Raw genomic sequence first — 18,391 nt, forward strand, 5'->3', positions numbered from 1 at the left:
AGCCAATCAGAGCGAAGCTGTGGAGGCTCCCACTCCTCTGAGGGCTGGAGCCAACACCAACCACACTGCACTCTGCACATCAAACACTTATTACATCTTTTTTTATATCATCATTATTATTATTTTTTATTATAAGTAAGATGATTCATTGTAGCTTTCATCTCACGACAGCTTTATTTAGACGCACTTTCAAGTGTAGATTCACAATTTTTCCAAGTCTATCTCAAAACAAATCAAGTCAGCTGCTCATATAAACACTGAAGGGGGGTTTTCCTCGCTGTAATCATCCATTCCGTTCATAGTTGCTATTAAAAGATCTCCTTCAGATGTGCTTTCAGTGGAAGTGATGAGGGCCAACCCAGTCGTTTTATGCAAAGAAATGCATTTAAAAGTTGATGTGAAGCTTATATGAGGCTTAAGCGGTCTGAGTTAGTCATATCAAGTGGATATCTGTCACATTTACAGTCTTTTTAACATCCAACTCCCTCTTTTCCCCCGTTTCCTCAGGCAGTGTTTCCCTGTTGAGCTGCGGTGGAAGTTGACTAACGTTAAACAGATATCTACTTGATTTGACTCACTTGGACGGCTGAAGCTTCATGTTAGCTTCAGATAAACTTTTAAATACATTTTTTCCACAGGAGAAGGCTTGTGAATTTTGGCCCCCATCACTTATATTGTAAGTGCATGAACAGTAGGGAGGGTTATGGCAAGAAAAACACGTTTTAATGTTCATTTGGGCTCCTGACTATTGTTTTAAGACAGAAAAATTGTAAACCTGTCCTTCAAACCACTACACACCTACTGACTTGATGAGATTTCCTCCTATATAAGGAGCCCCCAGATGTTTCTGATCGTTTTACAGTTTATACTGCACATAAAATGATCATATGATGTAATATAAAGACATTAGCACCTTTTCACTTGCTCGATATTAAAGGGGCACTCCATGATTTGCACTTCACTAGAGTTTTAAAAAATATTAGGCAGTCAAAATCAAAGCAGCAGAGGCCAGGGTATCCTGACTTTTTGTCCCTGTGATTCAGGATCCAAAAATGCTGGATCAAGTTGCATTATGGGAAATGTAAGATCATTTCCCATAATACAATGTGACCATTTCATTGTCTTTTCCAGCTGCTACAGCTTGAGGCTGAGGTCAGTGCAGAAGTACCTTAAAGTGCAATGCAGCCGACAGCCTCTAGATGCTGGCTCCAACTGACTCCTATTCAAAAAGTCTAGAAATACTAAGTCAATCATTTTTTTCAAGGTGTCATTCTGGTCTCAATCGCTAAATTTTGGCCCTTGAATTAAGTGCACTGGTGGACATTTTTGGGAATTATTTCTCTGTTAATAAGAATTGAAGACTTGTGTAGTCTCTGGATAACACTCCAGGACTCGCACTGAATCAGACTAGTGTTGCAATATTTCACTAAGTGTTTCTTGAGCACAATTTAGCTAAAATAGCTAACATTAGCCCAAGTGCGTAGCGCTCAGTGTTCCCAGTAAGTTAGCTTTAACTTCAGTCCAGGGTAGCGGGCGAGTTTCCAGAGCGTGAAAGGCAACTCACTGCAGTCCTTAGAACAGACCATAAGCTGCAACTCTGGGCTTCAATCCCAATCCCAAACATGACATCGGGTAAAATTCTTGTATCCTACTAATTGTAAGAGCACATTCCTTGTTGTTTATGATTTAGAAAGACTCAAAATACTTGCTTAATTCAGTCCTGAAAGGTTCAAACGATCAACAGACCTTGAGAACTCGGCTTTATGGCTGTGAAATTTTTCAAGTAAAAGTAATAAATTGAACCGGCTCCGGTGCAAACCAATGGGTGACGTCACACCTCACTATGTCTTCTCTATGGTCTTGATGGTCATGTCATATGGGATGGATGGGAACAATGGCAAGGATTCTCATGTTTATGTTGTACGTTGGTCAAATGCGCAGTGACAACATAACATTATGAATTTTGACTTAATCACCATGAACGATTAACTTTGGCTGACATGAGGCGTCATCATTTGCTAGATTTTTAGGCATCTCAGCATTTTAAGCGCCTAGATGTAGAAAAGTCAGTTTCTCAGTCATAAGAACGACTTGAAAGTTGGTTTAAGTGCTATTTTTACAAGTTGGACACTCAAAAATACAATAACATGTAACATAATTGAAAAGTAACATCAATATAGAGTAATGAACAGTTTTTTCATTTTGGCTCAGGTTGTATAATAAAAATAATAATAATAATCAAAGATAATAATTAAAGATGTAATTTCCATCTACCATCGTTGTTTGGATTAGGAAACAGTTGCAACTTTGCAAAAAAAAATTGTATTACTCATCAAACAGAATATTTCTTCATCTAGATGGTTAGAGGAGTCCTCGAGGATCCTGGAAATACCTTCACAGCAGTAAGCGTTATTAAACGACCCTCTGTGTTTTTCAGAGATTGGTGAGTATTTATCTTTCAGAGAAATATATATATGTGACGCGAATGCAACAGAAATATGGACTGGAGTTACGACCGCCCCTGCCCCATAAATGCCCAAATAACGCCAATGACATCATCAGGGTGATTTCTTCACCAGAGCTGCAGATGACAGCTGCTTCCCTCTTGACCAGTAAACTGAACTTCATGCGAAAACTGATGGATTGATCTGCCTCATTTCCTTCTGTTTTACGTTATCAACTCATATTCATTGAGTGCACATCATACAACAGCCTTGTTCACTAAAGAAACGTCATGGAAACAGCAGACCGACAATATCCAACAGTGAAGGCTTGTGGAGTTAAGATACAGTCAAAGTCTCATAAAAGAGCCCTGAACAAATTAATGAGTTCTCCGCAAGTGTTCCAGATGGCAACGGTCCAATATCTAACAAGGAGGCTCACATGCCAAAACCTATTTTAATCTTGACACTAAAACACAGCTCTTCATTGTTTAAACTGTACATTTCCATATTTTCTATATAGGATCTTCTCTAACGCTCAGCCTCGCAATACAGAGAACCCACTTGATTAAAATCTGCTCATGGTTACTTGATCCCTGAACCCAATATTAATCTCTACTGACCTCATGAAAATTTTAAGGGATATAATCATACAGGGTTTACATACAGTGATAAGTACATGTTTCCCCATAGGCCAATGCGATATGTCCTTTAGTTCCTTAGGAGAACCTGTAGTTTTATGATCTTTAGAGTATTTCTGTCTGTTGGAGGAGAACAGGCTTGACAAATATAAAAATTATTGTGTTTTTCATTTCAAAAAATTTAACACAAACATAATTTCTGCAGTGGTGGAAAGCAACAAAGTTCACTTATTCATGTACTGCACTCAACTCTGAGGTACTAAAACAGAGTATTTCTATTTAAATTACTAATTAAACTACTCAACAGTAATGTTTATGCACAGATAATGTTAACAATGATTAAACTTTGCTTCACCTCATTAACTACGACCTTAAAATGCTGCTTAAATGTTAATGCACATTTAATAATAATCCAAAATAATATATATCATATATAACAATCTGAAAGTTGTGCACAATGAGTACTACATAGTATACATGTTTCTAATAATACTTATGCACTTTTGAATACTTTTACTTATAATGGAGTATTTTTACAGTGTAGTATTACTACTTCTACTGCAGTTTAAGATCTGCGTATTTGTCGCATTTATGTTTTTCTTTTGTATTTGGTGAATCATGAACTCTATCAGGAAACTGTAGTCATCTGCAATAATCTTGCGAAAATAACCACAAGTTCCCAGGAGCACACAGCATACCATCAACCTCTGCCAACAAAAGCATTCACAGCACAAACAAACACAAATAGAGCTTTCTGTTTCACTTTACTGTCTTCACTAGGAACAATTTTGCAACATAATACAGCTTACAGTAACATACGTGCACAAAATAAAAATATAAAAGACTGTACACAACAAAAGAGTTAGCTTCGGGCTACCGCGAGAAAACAGATCCGACATTAATGCACATCTCTGTACATGGCCTGGTGTGAAATTTGGCAAACTAGATGTCTGTAAAGTCAGTATTGAATATTCTAGCACTGCAATTCTCCAATGTGACTCCTGTGATCAGTAATGGCCCCGTGTTAAGACTGCGTGATGAGACACAGGCAAACAGGTCAAAAAAACATTTAAAAAAAAAAAAAAACATAAGGCAGATTATCTGAATTTAGAAAAATAATCCTCTCAGTGATTCAGGCTAGAGAAAACTAAAACATCATCTAAACAAAGGCCCTGAAATATTGTATATCAGCAACAACATTTACAGGTAAATCTAGTACAATATTCACTCTCTCAGCCACAGCAGCCATCTACTATATGTCCATTTACTAACCATAAAGTATATCCACGAGAACGCACATGAGTATTGCTTTGGTTCACACAAATCCAACATGATTTATGACACATCCCTTGCAAAAAAAATCTACTGATTAATTAACAGTTTAAGGCAATGCATTAGTCGGTGACATACACAGAAACTGTCTCAATCTTTTGATCGTTTCGTGGAGCGATGTAATCATGCAGACAGAGCAGTAATGGCCAGTATACGACTGACTGTCGGTATGCAGATTCTAAACAAACGGAAGAGATGTGAGTTTGATAAGACTATTTTTAGCATTCCTCCTCAGTGGAAAATATTAAAAACTAAAATGAATTCATAGAGGGGCAAGGGCTCATGTCAAAAGCCTCTTTGCCAGAGCCTGCAGCTGCCTTGGAACCATGATTGAATGTTGGGCTAAGTATAAACTAGAGACGACTATAGTAGTGCTGCTTAGTTAGTAAAATAAATCATGTATAATATTGGCAACTTGCCCTGTAAAAGTCTACACACATGTTTCAAATGAAACAGAAAAATGTCCTCTCAGTGATGGGAGTGTATCTACAATGTGCAATCAGTAACAGTAATAAAGTTGAGAGCGCAGCCCCCTGAAGATGTCGTCGTCCTGCCCGCTGGCCTGCTCGCCTTCAAACAGCATGGAGTCTGGGAGCACCACACCCTCTAGTGGATCTGGCTGGCAGAACTCCACTATAAATTCCTCCTCACAGTCCAGCAGCAGTCTGGACCACGCACCCATGTCCAGTTGGCCCGCGGTGCCGCCGTACTCCTCCGGCAGAACCGACCGGGGGATGCTCCGGTGCAGAGAGCGCAGGTCTGAGCCGTGGAGGATGTACTGTACGAGGAGACAGACAAAGCACTGTGTCAGTGACGTCATCAGTGTCACCATCTGATTAATTATTTTAATGAACACAAAGCAACCCCTGTCATGATATTTTAGAATATACGGAGTTGTGTTTCTGCTGGTCTGAGTTCATTCCTCTCTGAGAAGTAAATGCGTGGCCTTCCATTTGCACAGATGAAAATAGACTATTATTTTGGAGCACAGGCTGATGATAAAAGGGAGGCGCACGATTCAAAATAGGCCTTTGTTTAAAACAAAAGAGTCAGAGACAATTCAAGGACAATAGTTACCCTCTCTGCCATCTTCTCCTTCAGAAAAGGCTTAATTATAGCAAAGATGCCTTTGAAAATCCTGGGCTCGTTAATTATGTTAACAGCCTTGATTCTGATTGGAAACCCATCCTGTGAATTAGAAGAGAAACGGTATTCAGAGCAGTCACAGCTGGTCCTCGTTAAACGTCTTACATGTGATTTGTGTGCGTATGTAAATATTACACACTTGGCAGTCAATACAACAATCAACGGGCAGTGCTCAAGAGCTACTGTTGTAAATAATCATGACAATGTCTTTTTTTTCATATTTACTGCTGTGTCAGTACTAAATAATATGACAGTTTGAGTACATCCTGGATTCATATATCTTTTCAAGAAAGATCAACAGAATATTTAATCGCTTAGTTCATTTTTTTTCTTTTAAATACTGTCATCAGAACATCAAGTGCTTGATTTCTTACCTGGAGGATGCTCACAACTTTTTTGGCAAGGAATGGGCCTGGATTGGATGCTTGTGACATGCCCACTCCGGTGTAGTCAGCTAAAATGACGATACCGTTCACTTGAGTTTCCTCTGGCTGGATCAGCTTCTCCAGAGTCAGATAAATGGCCCTCACATTGTCCACAAACGGATAATCATTCGGCTTCCATTTTCCTGTAAAAGGAGAGTGAGTTGAGTGATCATACATCATGAGTGAGATCCTGGAAGAATAACCAGTAACTGGCTATTAGTCATAAAGAATGTAATGATTATGAGCTCTTTTATGAGAAATACATGACAAACAGCCACATTATTAGCTTATCTAGAACGGATTATTCATTAATACAACAGATGAGTTCTCAAGGAAAATAAAGTCGATGACGCAGACACCAACCCGGACGGAGACAGAGGATGTATCTTCCGTTGGGGTCCGGCTGAGGCAGGACCGTGAGGAAGCCCAGGTCCAGGACGTGTTTCACCGTGGACGGCTTCAGGTCCTGGAACACCTCTGGCCAGGCCTTACGTCCCGCATGGTAATTGAGCAGCAGCTGCAGGGCCCGGTCGTAGTCAAACTTCCTGGCCCGCAGGAAGCGCAGGAGGAAGGCGTCGTCCAGCCTCGTCCTGAGATTGGGTTGTTCCTGCGGAGTCGGGTGAAAAAAAGATGTTTTAGTAAGAAAAAAAGGATCAAAATTATTTAATACATACGTGCCCCTATGAGGCCAAACTGCTGGTGATATTCTGTATTTTTCTTACAGACAACAAATCCCATGTAGGGCTGAAACTAATGATTATTTTCATTATCAATTAATTTGCAGGTTTTGATTAATCAATTAGTTGTTTGGTCTATGAAATGTCAGATAATGCCCGTTATAAATTCCCACAGCCCAAGGTGACATGTTCAAATGTCTTGTTTTGTCTGACCAACGGTCCAAAACCCAAATATTCAGTTTACCATCACAGAAGACAAGGAAAACCATAAAATCATCACATTTGACAAATTGGAACCAGCAAATTTGGGCATTTTTGCTTAAAAAAAAAAAAGACAAAAACGATTATTCAATGATCCAAATAGTTGCCAATTAATTTTCTGTTGAACGACTAATCGATTAATCGTTGCAGGTCTAATCTCATAAAAAGACCAGAACCAACAATGAACTGATCTTACTAATAATTAATCCCTGCTTTCCAAACCCTAATATATCTTATTCCACTGTGCCATAAAGCTCTATTGTTGTCCATAAACTATTGAGCTGACATGTTCCTTCATTACTATAAACACACATGCTGTTATTTATTTTGAGTCAATGCCACAAACTGCTGTTGTGCTGCAGTAAATGCTCACTGGAGCACCAAATCTGTGGCTAAAAGTCCCCAATAAATTATTAATTTACTCCTGTTTAAGTAATGTTGGCTAAGAACTACAGCACTCAGCCGTTCTATCTCAAGTTCTATCTCTTATTTGGAGCACACCTTGCTCCAAATAACCACCTTGTTTATATGTTGACAATCAAGGTGACAGTTTTCTTTTACTTTTGTAGGTGTGTACAGTGTGCAGTTATCTTCTACACTAAAGTCAGCCTGCATGTCTTAGTTCTGCTGTCATACCTCCCACATGCATGTTTTTTTAGATTTTTTTTAGATTTTTAGCCTGTACTGAGAGGGGACAGTAGAGGCAAACAGCAAACAAAGAGGAAGAGAGACATGCAACAAATGCACCTGACCAGGATTTAAGCGAGGACGTTGTGATTATGTTGGATGAGTTTTAACCACCAGGCTAACAGGACTCCCTCAAATGTTTGTATGTTTAACATTATTTCAATTCAAACAGTGACTAAATAATGTGAGCATATAGGATTTAAGTAATCAAGCCTGAGAATCTGAGAAAGCATTTGGGACTTGACAGTTTTTGAAGATGTAAAGTTAATGTCTTCTAATTTTTGGGATGCTTTCTTTTAGCTGCCCTGTTACTGAAATTTAAGTCGGAAAGAGACTATTTATGTGTCAATATGGCAAAAAAAGCACAAAACAAAACCTTCAGTATCATGTCTCTCAGTGCTTGGACATCTCGGAGACGCCATTCTGGTTTCTCCTGGAGCTCCTCCCGTGCCTTGGCCACCAGCTCAGGGGTCAGACTGCAGGAGTAGATGGGAGGAGGGGGTCCAGGGAACCAGCTGTGTTCTGCAGCTGCTGGAGGGTCCGCTGGAGACCTGAGATCGATGGACTCATGCTGATCGGCCATGGACTGACTGGGTGAAACTGTGTGGAAAGCAACACACATAAGAAAATATTAAAAGACAGAAAGTCTGATAAAACAACAGTCAGGAGTCCATATGGACACTGACAGAGGTTTTCCTCACTGATATCATTCATTTTGTTCATACTGGCTATTAAAAGATCCCCTTCAAATGTGCTTTCAATGTAAGTGATGGAGGCCAAAATCCACAGTGTGTCCACACAGTCATTTAGTGAAAAAATGAATTTAAATGTTTACATGAAGCTTCAGCAGTCTGAGTTAGTCATATCAAGTGGATATCTGCCACATTTACAGTCTTTTTAGCATCAAATTCCCTCTTTGTTTCCTCAGACAGTGTTTCCCTGTTGAGCTGTGGTGGAAGTTTAGTAGCAAAAAGAGGGACTTTGGCACTAAAAAGACAGTAATGTTGAAAGATATCTACTTGATTTGTCTAATTTGGATGCTGAAGCTTCATATTAGCTTCAGACAAATACATTTTTGCACAGAAGGAGGCCTGTGGATTTTGTCTCCCATCACTTGCATTGTAAGTGCATTGTGAGGGGATCTTCCAATGCTCAGTATGAACAGGAGGAATGATTACAGCAAGAAAAATCTCTTTTAATGTTCATTTGGGCTCCTGACTGTTGTTTTAAGACAAAAACCCGTCCTTTAAGGACACATCCATATACAAAAATAACACTTAACTTATATTAGAAGACAAATACAAGAAATAAAAAATGTCCTTTCATACCAGAAAAGAGAAGTGAGTCAGAGCATCTGTCAGCTAATATATCCTGACCCTGAAAAACAACCGCTGCGACAAAACTAAAGTCAGAATAATGACTGAATACCAACCCGAAAATGCGTTTAACATTAACCCTCTAGGACAGACACAGGCGACTTTTATAAGCATCCATTGGCAAGTGATGAAATGGATTAAAAAACAGCCGCTACGACCCAAAAACAACAGTGTCAAAAGCCACAACCGACCTGTCAGGAAAATCCTATAATAATTTCCGGGTGGAATGACGTCGCTCTCTCATTGGCCCGTGTGAGTCATGTGCAGTCGAGACGTACCGTCTGTTGTTTTGATGCTTATGATGCCTTCAAGTACTCCTCGGAAACTAGCAAATACCAAAAAATAAAAAAATAAAAAAATAAAAAAATCTCCTTAAACAACTGTCTGTCGAGACAAGATTTTAATCTGTCTGCATCTTTTCTTCTTTTTCTTTTGCAAACGCTACATTAGGCTTATTTTTTCCTCCTGCTGTATACACAGCCTCAATGCAACTGAACACATCTTGCAAACTATCTTAACAGAAATAGAAATTCCACATTTCGTCCCGCATTTTTGATTATAAATCGTAAATTGAAAGCATGAAGCACAGCCTATATTTACGACAGCACATGGTGGCATTAAAACAGTGCTGCTGTAGTTTATGCATAGACTCTTGTACAGTTTTTTTTAATTATTTTATGCAGTTTATAGTGTTGTAAATTTTTCATTCGGTTTGGAAATTAAACTATCGGTGACCTTGACTATATTACCTTTGTAATACCTTACCTGACCGCAACAAACGTAGGAGAGCCTGTGGACAGGACAAATGTAGGAGAGCCTGCGGACATTTATTAATTACACCTGAATGCAGTAGATGGCAGAATTTGCCTTCATATCGCACAGCATGGAGCCCTGGCAATAGAAGATATGTCGTGTCAAAATCTGTCAGGTATGTTTTCTCATTCAAATTTGAAAATGGGGTGTTAAAAATAATACGTGTAACTGATATATCCATGTTTATATGAATAAATATAAGGTGTTTTGGTAAAAAAAAGTTTTAAAAATGTCTCTCTCATGTCTCTTCTTACTTCTGTCATGTTAATGTTTCAGTGTGTCCAAATCCAGCACATTGGCATTAGCTACGGGTATTTTCCATTGGAATGTTAAATCAGTGCTATCTATAGTGATTTTATGGCAGCTTATCAGTCTGAAGCAACATATTGCAGTTGACTATCAGTGACCAAGCAGCACTGCCACGTTGGACCCATTTTATTCCTCCAGAGACTTTCCAACATGTCACAAGTTGTACCATTTGTTATTCAGAGAATGTGTCATTTCATTCATTTCTCAGAAAGCTCTCCTCTTATATTCATGTTTGTATAAAACATACTCTGCAGAAAATGCAATGTAAAAATAGACCTTGATTTATTAGTTCATCTTCACATTGTAAGGCGAAAAATAGCCTGTTTTTGTAAGGCAGTACAGGTTACAAGGCACAATTTATTCCACCAGTTAAACCATGACAAAGTACTAAACAAAAAATATAATATATTTTTTAAAAACCAACATGTTATTGGGAAATTTCCTCAGTGTGTCTGTGGCACCATAGAGTGCGCCAAGCTTTCTTTGTGTAAAATTTGTTAAACTTTACATCGCTACTGTAGATATACATTAAACAAACCACATATATTTAAGTCTTGTCACACAGAATATCACAGATGAGACTCCAAAAAGCTGTATTCATTCAGTGGATTTCCTTTAGCTTCGATAAAATGACATTTTTCTGAACCAAGTTCACGACTGTCTGAGAGTTGACACCATTTTATCACTAATGAACATCAAATAAAAAAACTGTGCAACACTAAATATAATGTAAGGCCTAATGTAACATTCATAAAATACTGACATGATCTGGTCACCATGTCTAACATAAGCTTTACTGCACTGCACACACTGAGGCCATGCTAAAGGAAAGTGATGTTACCCAAAAATAAACTATATATACAACAATATACTTCTTTATAAATGTTGATCTTAATGAACAACAGTATGTCAGGAAAGTTTTGATGCTTATAGTTTTTTTTTTTCTGGCCATGAACTCTTTGCACCAAGCTTTGGCTGAGCTGAGGAGCTCAACTGCAGCTGCATGTGTGAACAACCTAGATCCCTGAAGACTCAAAATCTGCAAAGGGACATAATTGCAATTACATTCTAGATATTTAGCTACTTTATTGTTTCAGTTAAGTAAACAGCCTCAATGCTGATTACATATAAACATACATATAAAGACCCTGGTTTAATACATTTAAAAAAAAACTGAAGGAATAAGGACTCGGAGGGTTGTTAGATGGCCTCTTGCTTCGTAATGGTGGGTTGAGGGATGGAGGTTGGCTGCTTGGGCACAGTAGCTATGACCCCCTGAGCAATTTTATAATGTTCTGAGCTGGAGGCAGTAGGCGGAGATGGAATCGGGGTTTCAGGAGTGGCTGTAAAGTAGAACACACAGGAACAGTAGCGAGTTATAGAGAGAAAACTGCAGCATAAGCAGGTGAATATTTACGATTCTGTGGTAAAACATGTCTTGGGGCAGCACAATTTTCAGATAAAGAAATAAGCACTTTTGTGAAATTTCTCAGAGCATTAAACATGTTAAGAAAGAATAACAGAAGTTCTCTTTGACAAAATAAGCCAGATTAGTTTCCATGAAGAACTTAAAGGATTATTCTGCCGAGCCTGTTTGCCCTTCCAGCTACCTGACTAGGCTGCACATGGAGCCGGGTGAGGAAAATTTGACAGTCTCTTTTAATTAAGATATAATTAATTTCAGCTCACTTAGATTAATGGTTCAGATCACACTGGGGTGCACAAACACCTCCCAGCTCTTCTATTGTATTTAAGATGAAGACAGAGAATTAATTATAAGTGACACAGCATCTGTGCAACATATTTAAGGGTATTTCGTACTAAAGGTGTTTGTACTTACAGATTTGACCATTATGGATCGGTGTTGGCATGTTGCTTGCCACTATAACATTGCTGCTGAGGTGCTCTTGAACCAGGTGAGGGTGCAGAGAGTGAGGTGCATGTGGAGCTTCATTGGCAGAACCTGAAAGACAAAACACACAAATATACAGTCAGTCAGTAATTAACTACAGCATATCTGACCGCACAGGGGTTGCCACAGTGCTCTCTACTGTATACACTGTTAATACATGTGGATTCAGTGTATTGACAGAGAGCTTAAGTTCAGTGGTCATGTTCAAGGTTGCTTACAAATCGATCTGAAAGAGCTCACCTCCGAGAAGCATTTCTTGCAGCAGGTTGTCGATCTTGGCCATGCCAAAGAGTTTGACGAACTGGATCTGTTCAATCATCTGCCAGGTGATGCTCTGTAGCGTCGGCAGCAGCAGGAGCAGCTCCCCGAAGCGGCCCCGGCAGTCGTACTGCCTGTCGTTGATGTAGTCCTCCAGGCTGACCTGGACCTGGTATCGCATCCGCTTGATCTTACCAGGGTCACTCAAACCTTTAGCATCTGTGGGCAAATAAAAGTAGGTGTGTTTACATAGAGAAGCGCTTTAATGAGATGTAACTTTTCATTAGTCTACAGTGTTAGCGTTTTAACTTCTTACTGACTGATTATTGGCTTGAATGGTAGTTTGCACAAAGATTAGTGAGCAGCAGTACCTGGGTCAAAGAAAACTATGGCTTTCAAGCAGGCATATTCATTGTCGTCTATCTGAAGCTCCTGGAAAGGAAGCACCAGCTCATCCAGGATTCTCACTGCTACTCTGCCCACCTCCAACTCTGGGCAGTTTCTGGGGATGATGTGGTCATTTCCTGCAGGATAATCACATTTTTTTTTAGGTTGAGACTTAAAATACTACATTTGAATTTCTTCCTGGATGTGAAAATACTTTTGTTAATAGGATTGGGCACTGAGTGATGGCAATATGAATGCAGCTGCAGGGGATTTTAGGTGTAAAATGCTCTTTCATGTGCCAGTTTTACCTAATAAGAGGATATCTTTGTACAGCATGGACCTCTTTGCAGCACCGAGCAAGAGATGCTCTCCAGCATGAGCTCGCAGCAACGCCACCTGAAATAGAATGAATTCATTTACTTATTAGCTGTGTGATAATAAATATTTAATCCTCTACATGTTAATTTAAAGGATTTGGTATTGTATAGTTGTAAACTGAAGCTTCAAAGAGAGCGGACACTGGCTCCCTCGCTAATACAACATCAGCAAATCAGTTACCAAGCCCTGGTGATCACACTGTTAATGATTCAGCAGTTTTTTCGAGGAGGGATATAACTTTAAAACCAGCTCATCATATTCTAACTCAGGATTAAAATACATTAACCACTCTGGTTGAAGAGTTTAAGGTGTTTGGTAATGAAAAATCATTTAATCATTTCTTCTGCTGCAATTTTGATTTATTCAGGATGTGATATTCAGTGATAAGTCTACACTTGGTGACACTGCAGCCTGCACTAGTGGTTTGGTTTTGAGATGGATGTTGTCGCAGGAGTAGACTGGTTGATGAGTGACTAGAGTGTCTATACAACTATGTACACTCTGTCTGCGTTAGAGTCATACCTGGTCATCCAGGGGCAGGTCACAGAATGCTGGGATGTACTTGGCCCACTCCACCAACACCAGCAGCTGCTGTTTCATGGACTCACACACATCTGTGATGGTGGCGATCTTTTTGGTTCTTATGTCGCCGTTCAGTATAGGAGCAGGGGAGGTGATCTAGGCAGGGCAATGCAGACGTGAAATCATTTTATGCCTCATTACAGGTGATTAATAAAAGTGAGACGTGACTCCTAAAGATGATTTAGTAGGTCTTACTTGTCTTGACAGTACATCTGCCTGGATGAGTGCATTGATGGATGGTAAACTGCTGTCTTCATAGCTGGATCTCCTGGTGCTGATTCTGTCTCTTTCATTCTGTACAGCTAAAAAAAGAACACAGATTTGTAGTTATTAGTGCTGCAGCTGTCATCGCTAGGTACATGTAGAAGAAAAATGTACAATTTTCATGCAGCTATGTAAACTGAAAACCCAGGAAAAACAGTAAAAAAATGTTTAATTTTCCTCCAAATCTTTGTCACGCAAAGATAGACGACTGAGTCATTTAGAAGAAAAATAAGGCTTCCAAGGTTGTCATGTTTATCAGTATATGGCTATTATTGCTCTGAACTGTTTGCTCAGCATAAGCTGGTCGGAGACTTGAGCGCTTCACGGAGTGATCATTAACGAAGTACTACTCTCCTGAGTATTGCAACATAGTGAGACGAGTAGTATCAATTCAGTGGGGACAGCTCACACTGTGACAGTGATTTACTGACTGACTCTTACCTTCTTTCTTCATGCCAGCTCTAAAGCATTTCTTCAGTCGGCAGTATCTGCATTGATTTCGCTTGTCTTTGTCCACAACACATTGTCTGTTGAACCTGGAAAGTGAGTTGAATAAGTTGGTTTGTGCTGTCATACATTCAAAAAAGAAAATTGAAGCAATTCAGCCCATTTTTTTTGCAATTTATAACCAAGAGAAACAACACAAGAATAGACTTTTCTCAATGCTCAATGGCACATCAGCAGTAGTATAACAGATCAGAGGACTTAGTCTTAAATTTCTCAAACGCCCTCCTCTACTATTACAGATCTGCTCTCACCTGCACGAATACATGTGGTTTTTGCGGACGCTGCGTCTGAAGAAGCCCTTGCAGCCGTCACAGCTGGACGCCCCATAGTGCTTGCCAGTGGCTCTGTCTCCGCATATGGCACACAGGCTGCCCGCTGCCAGGTGGCCGGTAGCGTTCATGTTGGCGCTCTCAGCCGGTGAGGAGTCTGACCCAAGAAGAGCGAGAGAGAGAGAGAGAAAACATCTCATCAGGTCAACAGGCTTTTAGGTCATCAGTTTTTGACGTGTAACAGGAAGACACAAGGTTACCCGAAACCAGAGGAAGAGTGTTTTTATTAAAGCTTAATTACACGACAGTCAGCAAACATCAAGAAATATGTTTGATCACTAGTTCAGAGGCTGTAGAACAGTGTTTCTACTTGACAGATTGTCAAGCTGGTTTAATAAAAGAGGGTGTGAACGGCCAGAGTGAATACAGTGATCAGCTCCATTGACGGCTGATCAAAACCGGCCTTCATGAGAGCCTGCGAGGATCTGTAACCTGCCTGAGTGACTCAGACAGAGTCAACAGACCAGAATTGATGTTGGCTTGATTACCACTGTAAAGGCAATCACTGGAGACAGTTTTCTTTTCAGCAACCCTCACTGTCACCAGACCGGGTCAATTAATCACAGAGTATGTCACAATACATTCTATAGATTGAAAATGGCAGGCTGACCCATGAACAGACATTGTAAAGTAGAAACATGTAAATGATGAAAAAGATGAGTTTTAAAGTGGTTTAAAATCTCAAATCTCCCGTTCAAGCTTCTTCTTTTTAGTCTGAGTGGTAATTTTAGAATCAGGATCACAGCCAGACGTCATGGGAGACTGCATATATAAATAAGTTGGTTCATTGTAAGCACTTCTCCAAAAAAAAAAAAAAAAAAATTACACCGTTTTTTCTTCACTTTAGACTTTGTGGGAACTGACTGTTGGTAACAGGAGAAGGAGGATCATGATACTCAAACTACTGCTTCATCAGAGGATGAATATCAACCCACTGAAATCAATCTATCACACCACAAGCTGAAACAGGTTAAAATTGCCTCTACCGAACGACCCGTATTGAGGATAGAGCCCCGTAAATCAAAATCTCTTAATGTTTTACCATCGCGCCCAGAGGTGATAAAAGACCACTGCTCAGGATCATCCCTCTGCGAGCAGGAGCAGATGGACAAATGACCCCTTTTTATCACTTCACGCAAGAACTTCCTCTGTCCTCTCCTGACCAAAGTTTTAACTTAGTAAAAGTTTCAAAGTTCAACGCCAGAGCTGCATATATGTGACTCACCTGTGCCCATGGCAAGCACATGCATGTTTTCGAACTCCAGCGTGGTGTAGGCTGGGTCCAGAGCCTCGCTGTAGTCTGCCATGTCCATGTCCACCAGTGCTTTGGACAAACAAATTCGCAACTACCTGACAGTGGGGCAGAAAGACTTGTCCAAGAAGCTACTGTGACCCCCCCCCTCCTCCTCCTCCTCCTCCTCCTCCTCCTTCTCACACCTCCACACACCTCCACTAACCCCCCCCCTCCCTCTTTTTTGAGCCTGGCCCCGCCCCGTTATAAGGTAGCTCCCCAGCCCAGTTCAGTATGATGGGGACCTACTGGTGTCAGAGAGAAAACCAGTGAATGACAGCCAAGCTCGCCTCCTTCTCCTCCTTCTCTGGTGCCACTAACCAGAGGAGAGGTGGAGTGTCTCTCTGGTTGATGGTTAACTAGCTGGAATCACAGGGTTGTTGTTTTTTTTTTTAGAGATAGCACAACTTTGACATCTGCCATCTCCTCTTGGTTTTCTGTCAGTAATGGATAAACAATTCCTACACGAGAGCCTACATCAGGTCAATCCTTTGCCAAATCACTACTCCTCACTCCTCCACCACTTTAAACCCGTTTATTTTATAGCTCAACTACTTTCAACACCTTCTGTAACATGCTCATATCACCTACACACAAAGTACAGCGTCCACATTATCCGTTATAAAGCAGCCAATGCAGCGTGTCTGCAGGGGAGACCCACAAGTCAGATCATATCAATCCGTCATATCCAGACTTACTTCTTTCTCCGTGTAATACGTCGCCGCTAAACCTTCGTTAATTCTGGCGTAATTAACAGGGGAAATAACTCTTGCTACAGCAAAGTGATGCCTTTATGTAAAAGACTTCATTGTTTCTGAAAATGCACGTGAGGCTGATCCAGAAGCCCAACACTTGTTGTTGGACAGCCTTGATGATTCAGAGCATGTTGAAGAATTGTTGTACAGGGAAAATAATGAAAGGACGTATTCTGCAGTAGGAAAGGAAATCAGTTTGTGTTTGACAGCTAAAGGCATGTTATTTTCTGTAGCTCTTCATCTAAGCATGTCTCAAAGCACTTCATCAGAGTGAGCTCTTTTGAACATGCTGCATTACATTAATGCAGTTCTTTGCATTATTACATTTGCACGTTACATTTACTATTTATACTGTTTTTACTGTTAACTTTGCACATTCCCGGTCAATATAATACAAATAAATACTATTTTTTAAAGTACAGCAGCATTTTTCACCCACTTACAGTATATTTTACTTACTTTTTAAAGTAAAACTTTATTTATATTGTTTATGATCACCTGTAGTACAAAAAGATGACAGAGTGATACTGTTAGAAATGATAATGGTAATATATACAACATACATATGCGTATACATACTGTATATATACCCAAATATTCCTCACTTGTTTTTATTGTCATAATAACTAATAACCCACAAGATACAACCTGAATCAGTTGTAACGTGAGCTGTGATGGAGAATTTATCAAAAGTAGTCAGCAAATGAGCAGAAAAGTCAAAATAAGCAGACAAATGGTTGTGTAGTACCTGTGTTTGTATGAAAAAATGATTGACATTGATCAGCTTTTATACACTATATTTATGTAATACTGTTAAGTTAAATATACGCATGTGGACCAAGATGAGTGGTGTTGATGATGAGGTACTTGACAGCTCATCTGATGTGCTTGTGGGGGGATGTTAGACGAAAATAGGAGGAAAATCATGTGTATTACACTACTGTTATTTAAAGAGCACACTCTAAGGGAACATTTCACTGAATAAAACTGAAAAGAAATATGCAACTTTATGTGTTTTTTTCAAGTTGCATGCTTATTGGTGTAAATTTTCAGATGTGAATGTAAATTACTTGTTTGTGGCCATGTTAACTATCCCTTTATATGTGATTTCGACTTTCTACATGTTCTCACATATGATGATGTAAATCAGCACTGATCACTAGTAAAATTTTATTTTAACCCTCCTTATTTAATGTTTACAAGCAGTATTTAACACACTTGTAGTTGTAATCAGATATCATTTTTAGTGTACTACAACTACAACTCCTCCTGTGAACTTTCTGTAACTGTTGTATAAATTGATAACGAAGGATTGACAATATAATTTAGTACAGTCGTAATCGTATTATATATGAACATTAATTATGACGTGTTTATGTTTTGTTCTATATCCATTATACCCATTGTATTTTTTTTTACTGAGTTTATTAATTAAGTACAAATTCATTTATAAACAGATATTTACTGATGAGGGCCAACACATGCAGCTGAAATCTATAAAGGAAGTGGACTTGAGTTGCAAAATTTTGGTCAAACTACTGTTACCGAAATTAACAAAGCGCAACATGTCTTCATGAGTTCTGAACACATTTATAAACAGTTTTAAAACTGCATGTGAAT

The 18,391-nt window shown here is 39.4% G+C and overlaps 2 protein-coding genes across 5 annotated transcripts; both read right to left on the reverse strand.

Annotated features, from left to right (window-relative positions):
* Positions 1 to 3,830: 3,830 nt before the first annotated feature.
* ttpal (tocopherol (alpha) transfer protein-like) lies at positions 3,831 to 9,277 on the reverse strand. Of its 4 annotated transcripts, none has more exons than XM_042410132.1 (6): positions 9,178 to 9,277; positions 7,987 to 8,210; positions 6,349 to 6,592; positions 5,935 to 6,128; positions 5,492 to 5,602; positions 3,831 to 5,192 (listed from the first exon to the last, which is right to left on the reverse strand). In XM_042410132.1, the coding sequence occupies exons 2-6, from the start codon at positions 8,191 to 8,193 to the stop codon at positions 4,914 to 4,916; spliced, it is 1,035 nt and encodes a 344-aa protein (XP_042266066.1). In that variant the 5' UTR covers positions 8,194 to 8,210; positions 9,178 to 9,277; the 3' UTR covers positions 3,831 to 4,913. The 4 variants fall into 4 exon arrangements, with proteins under 4 accessions (XP_042266066.1, XP_042266067.1, XP_042266064.1 ...); XM_042410133.1 differs by lacking the exon at positions 9,178 to 9,277 and adding an exon at positions 9,043 to 9,171 and having other exon boundaries at positions 7,987 to 8,200; XM_042410130.1 differs by lacking the exon at positions 9,178 to 9,277 and adding an exon at positions 9,043 to 9,171.
* Positions 9,278 to 10,171: 894 nt separating this feature from the next.
* hnf4a (hepatocyte nuclear factor 4, alpha) lies at positions 10,172 to 16,065 on the reverse strand. Its single transcript, XM_042410135.1, has 10 exons — positions 15,951 to 16,065; positions 14,648 to 14,822; positions 14,331 to 14,425; positions 13,821 to 13,927; positions 13,566 to 13,721; positions 12,974 to 13,061; positions 12,650 to 12,802; positions 12,261 to 12,497; positions 11,949 to 12,071; positions 10,172 to 11,451 (listed from the first exon to the last, which is right to left on the reverse strand). Exons 1-10 carry the CDS (start codon positions 16,036 to 16,038, stop codon positions 11,309 to 11,311), a joined length of 1,365 nt encoding a protein of 454 aa, XP_042266069.1. The 5' UTR covers positions 16,039 to 16,065; the 3' UTR covers positions 10,172 to 11,308.
* Between the last annotated feature and the right edge of the window lie 2,326 nt (positions 16,066 to 18,391).

This window comes from Thunnus maccoyii, chromosome 4 (genome assembly GCF_910596095.1).
Source record: "Thunnus maccoyii chromosome 4, fThuMac1.1, whole genome shotgun sequence".
Lineage (NCBI taxonomy): Eukaryota > Metazoa > Chordata > Actinopteri > Scombriformes > Scombridae > Thunnus > Thunnus maccoyii.

Excerpts from the sequence above, each read along its gene's own strand:
- ttpal (XM_042410130.1), bottom strand. The coding sequence starts at position 9,100 with ATGCTTATAAAAGTCGCCTGTGTCTGTCCTAGAGGGTTAATGTTAAAC. Across the intron at positions 6,593-7,986 it reads TGAGAGACATGATACTGAAG|GAACAACCCAATCTCAGGAC; the intron begins GTTTTGTTTTGT and ends CCGACTCCGCAG. Across the intron at positions 5,603-5,934 it reads AAGTTGTGAGCATCCTCCAG|GATGGGTTTCCAATCAGAAT; the intron begins GTAAGAAATCAA and ends TCTAATTCACAG.
- hnf4a (XM_042410135.1), bottom strand. The coding sequence starts at position 16,038 with ATGGACATGGCAGACTACAGCGAGGCTCTGGACCCAGCCTACACCACG. Across the intron at positions 13,722-13,820 it reads CAGATGTACTGTCAAGACAA|ATCACCTCCCCTGCTCCTAT; the intron begins GTAAGACCTACT and ends TGCCCTGCCTAG. Across the intron at positions 12,498-12,649 it reads CATAGTTTTCTTTGACCCAG|ATGCTAAAGGTTTGAGTGAC; the intron begins GTACTGCTGCTC and ends ATTTGCCCACAG.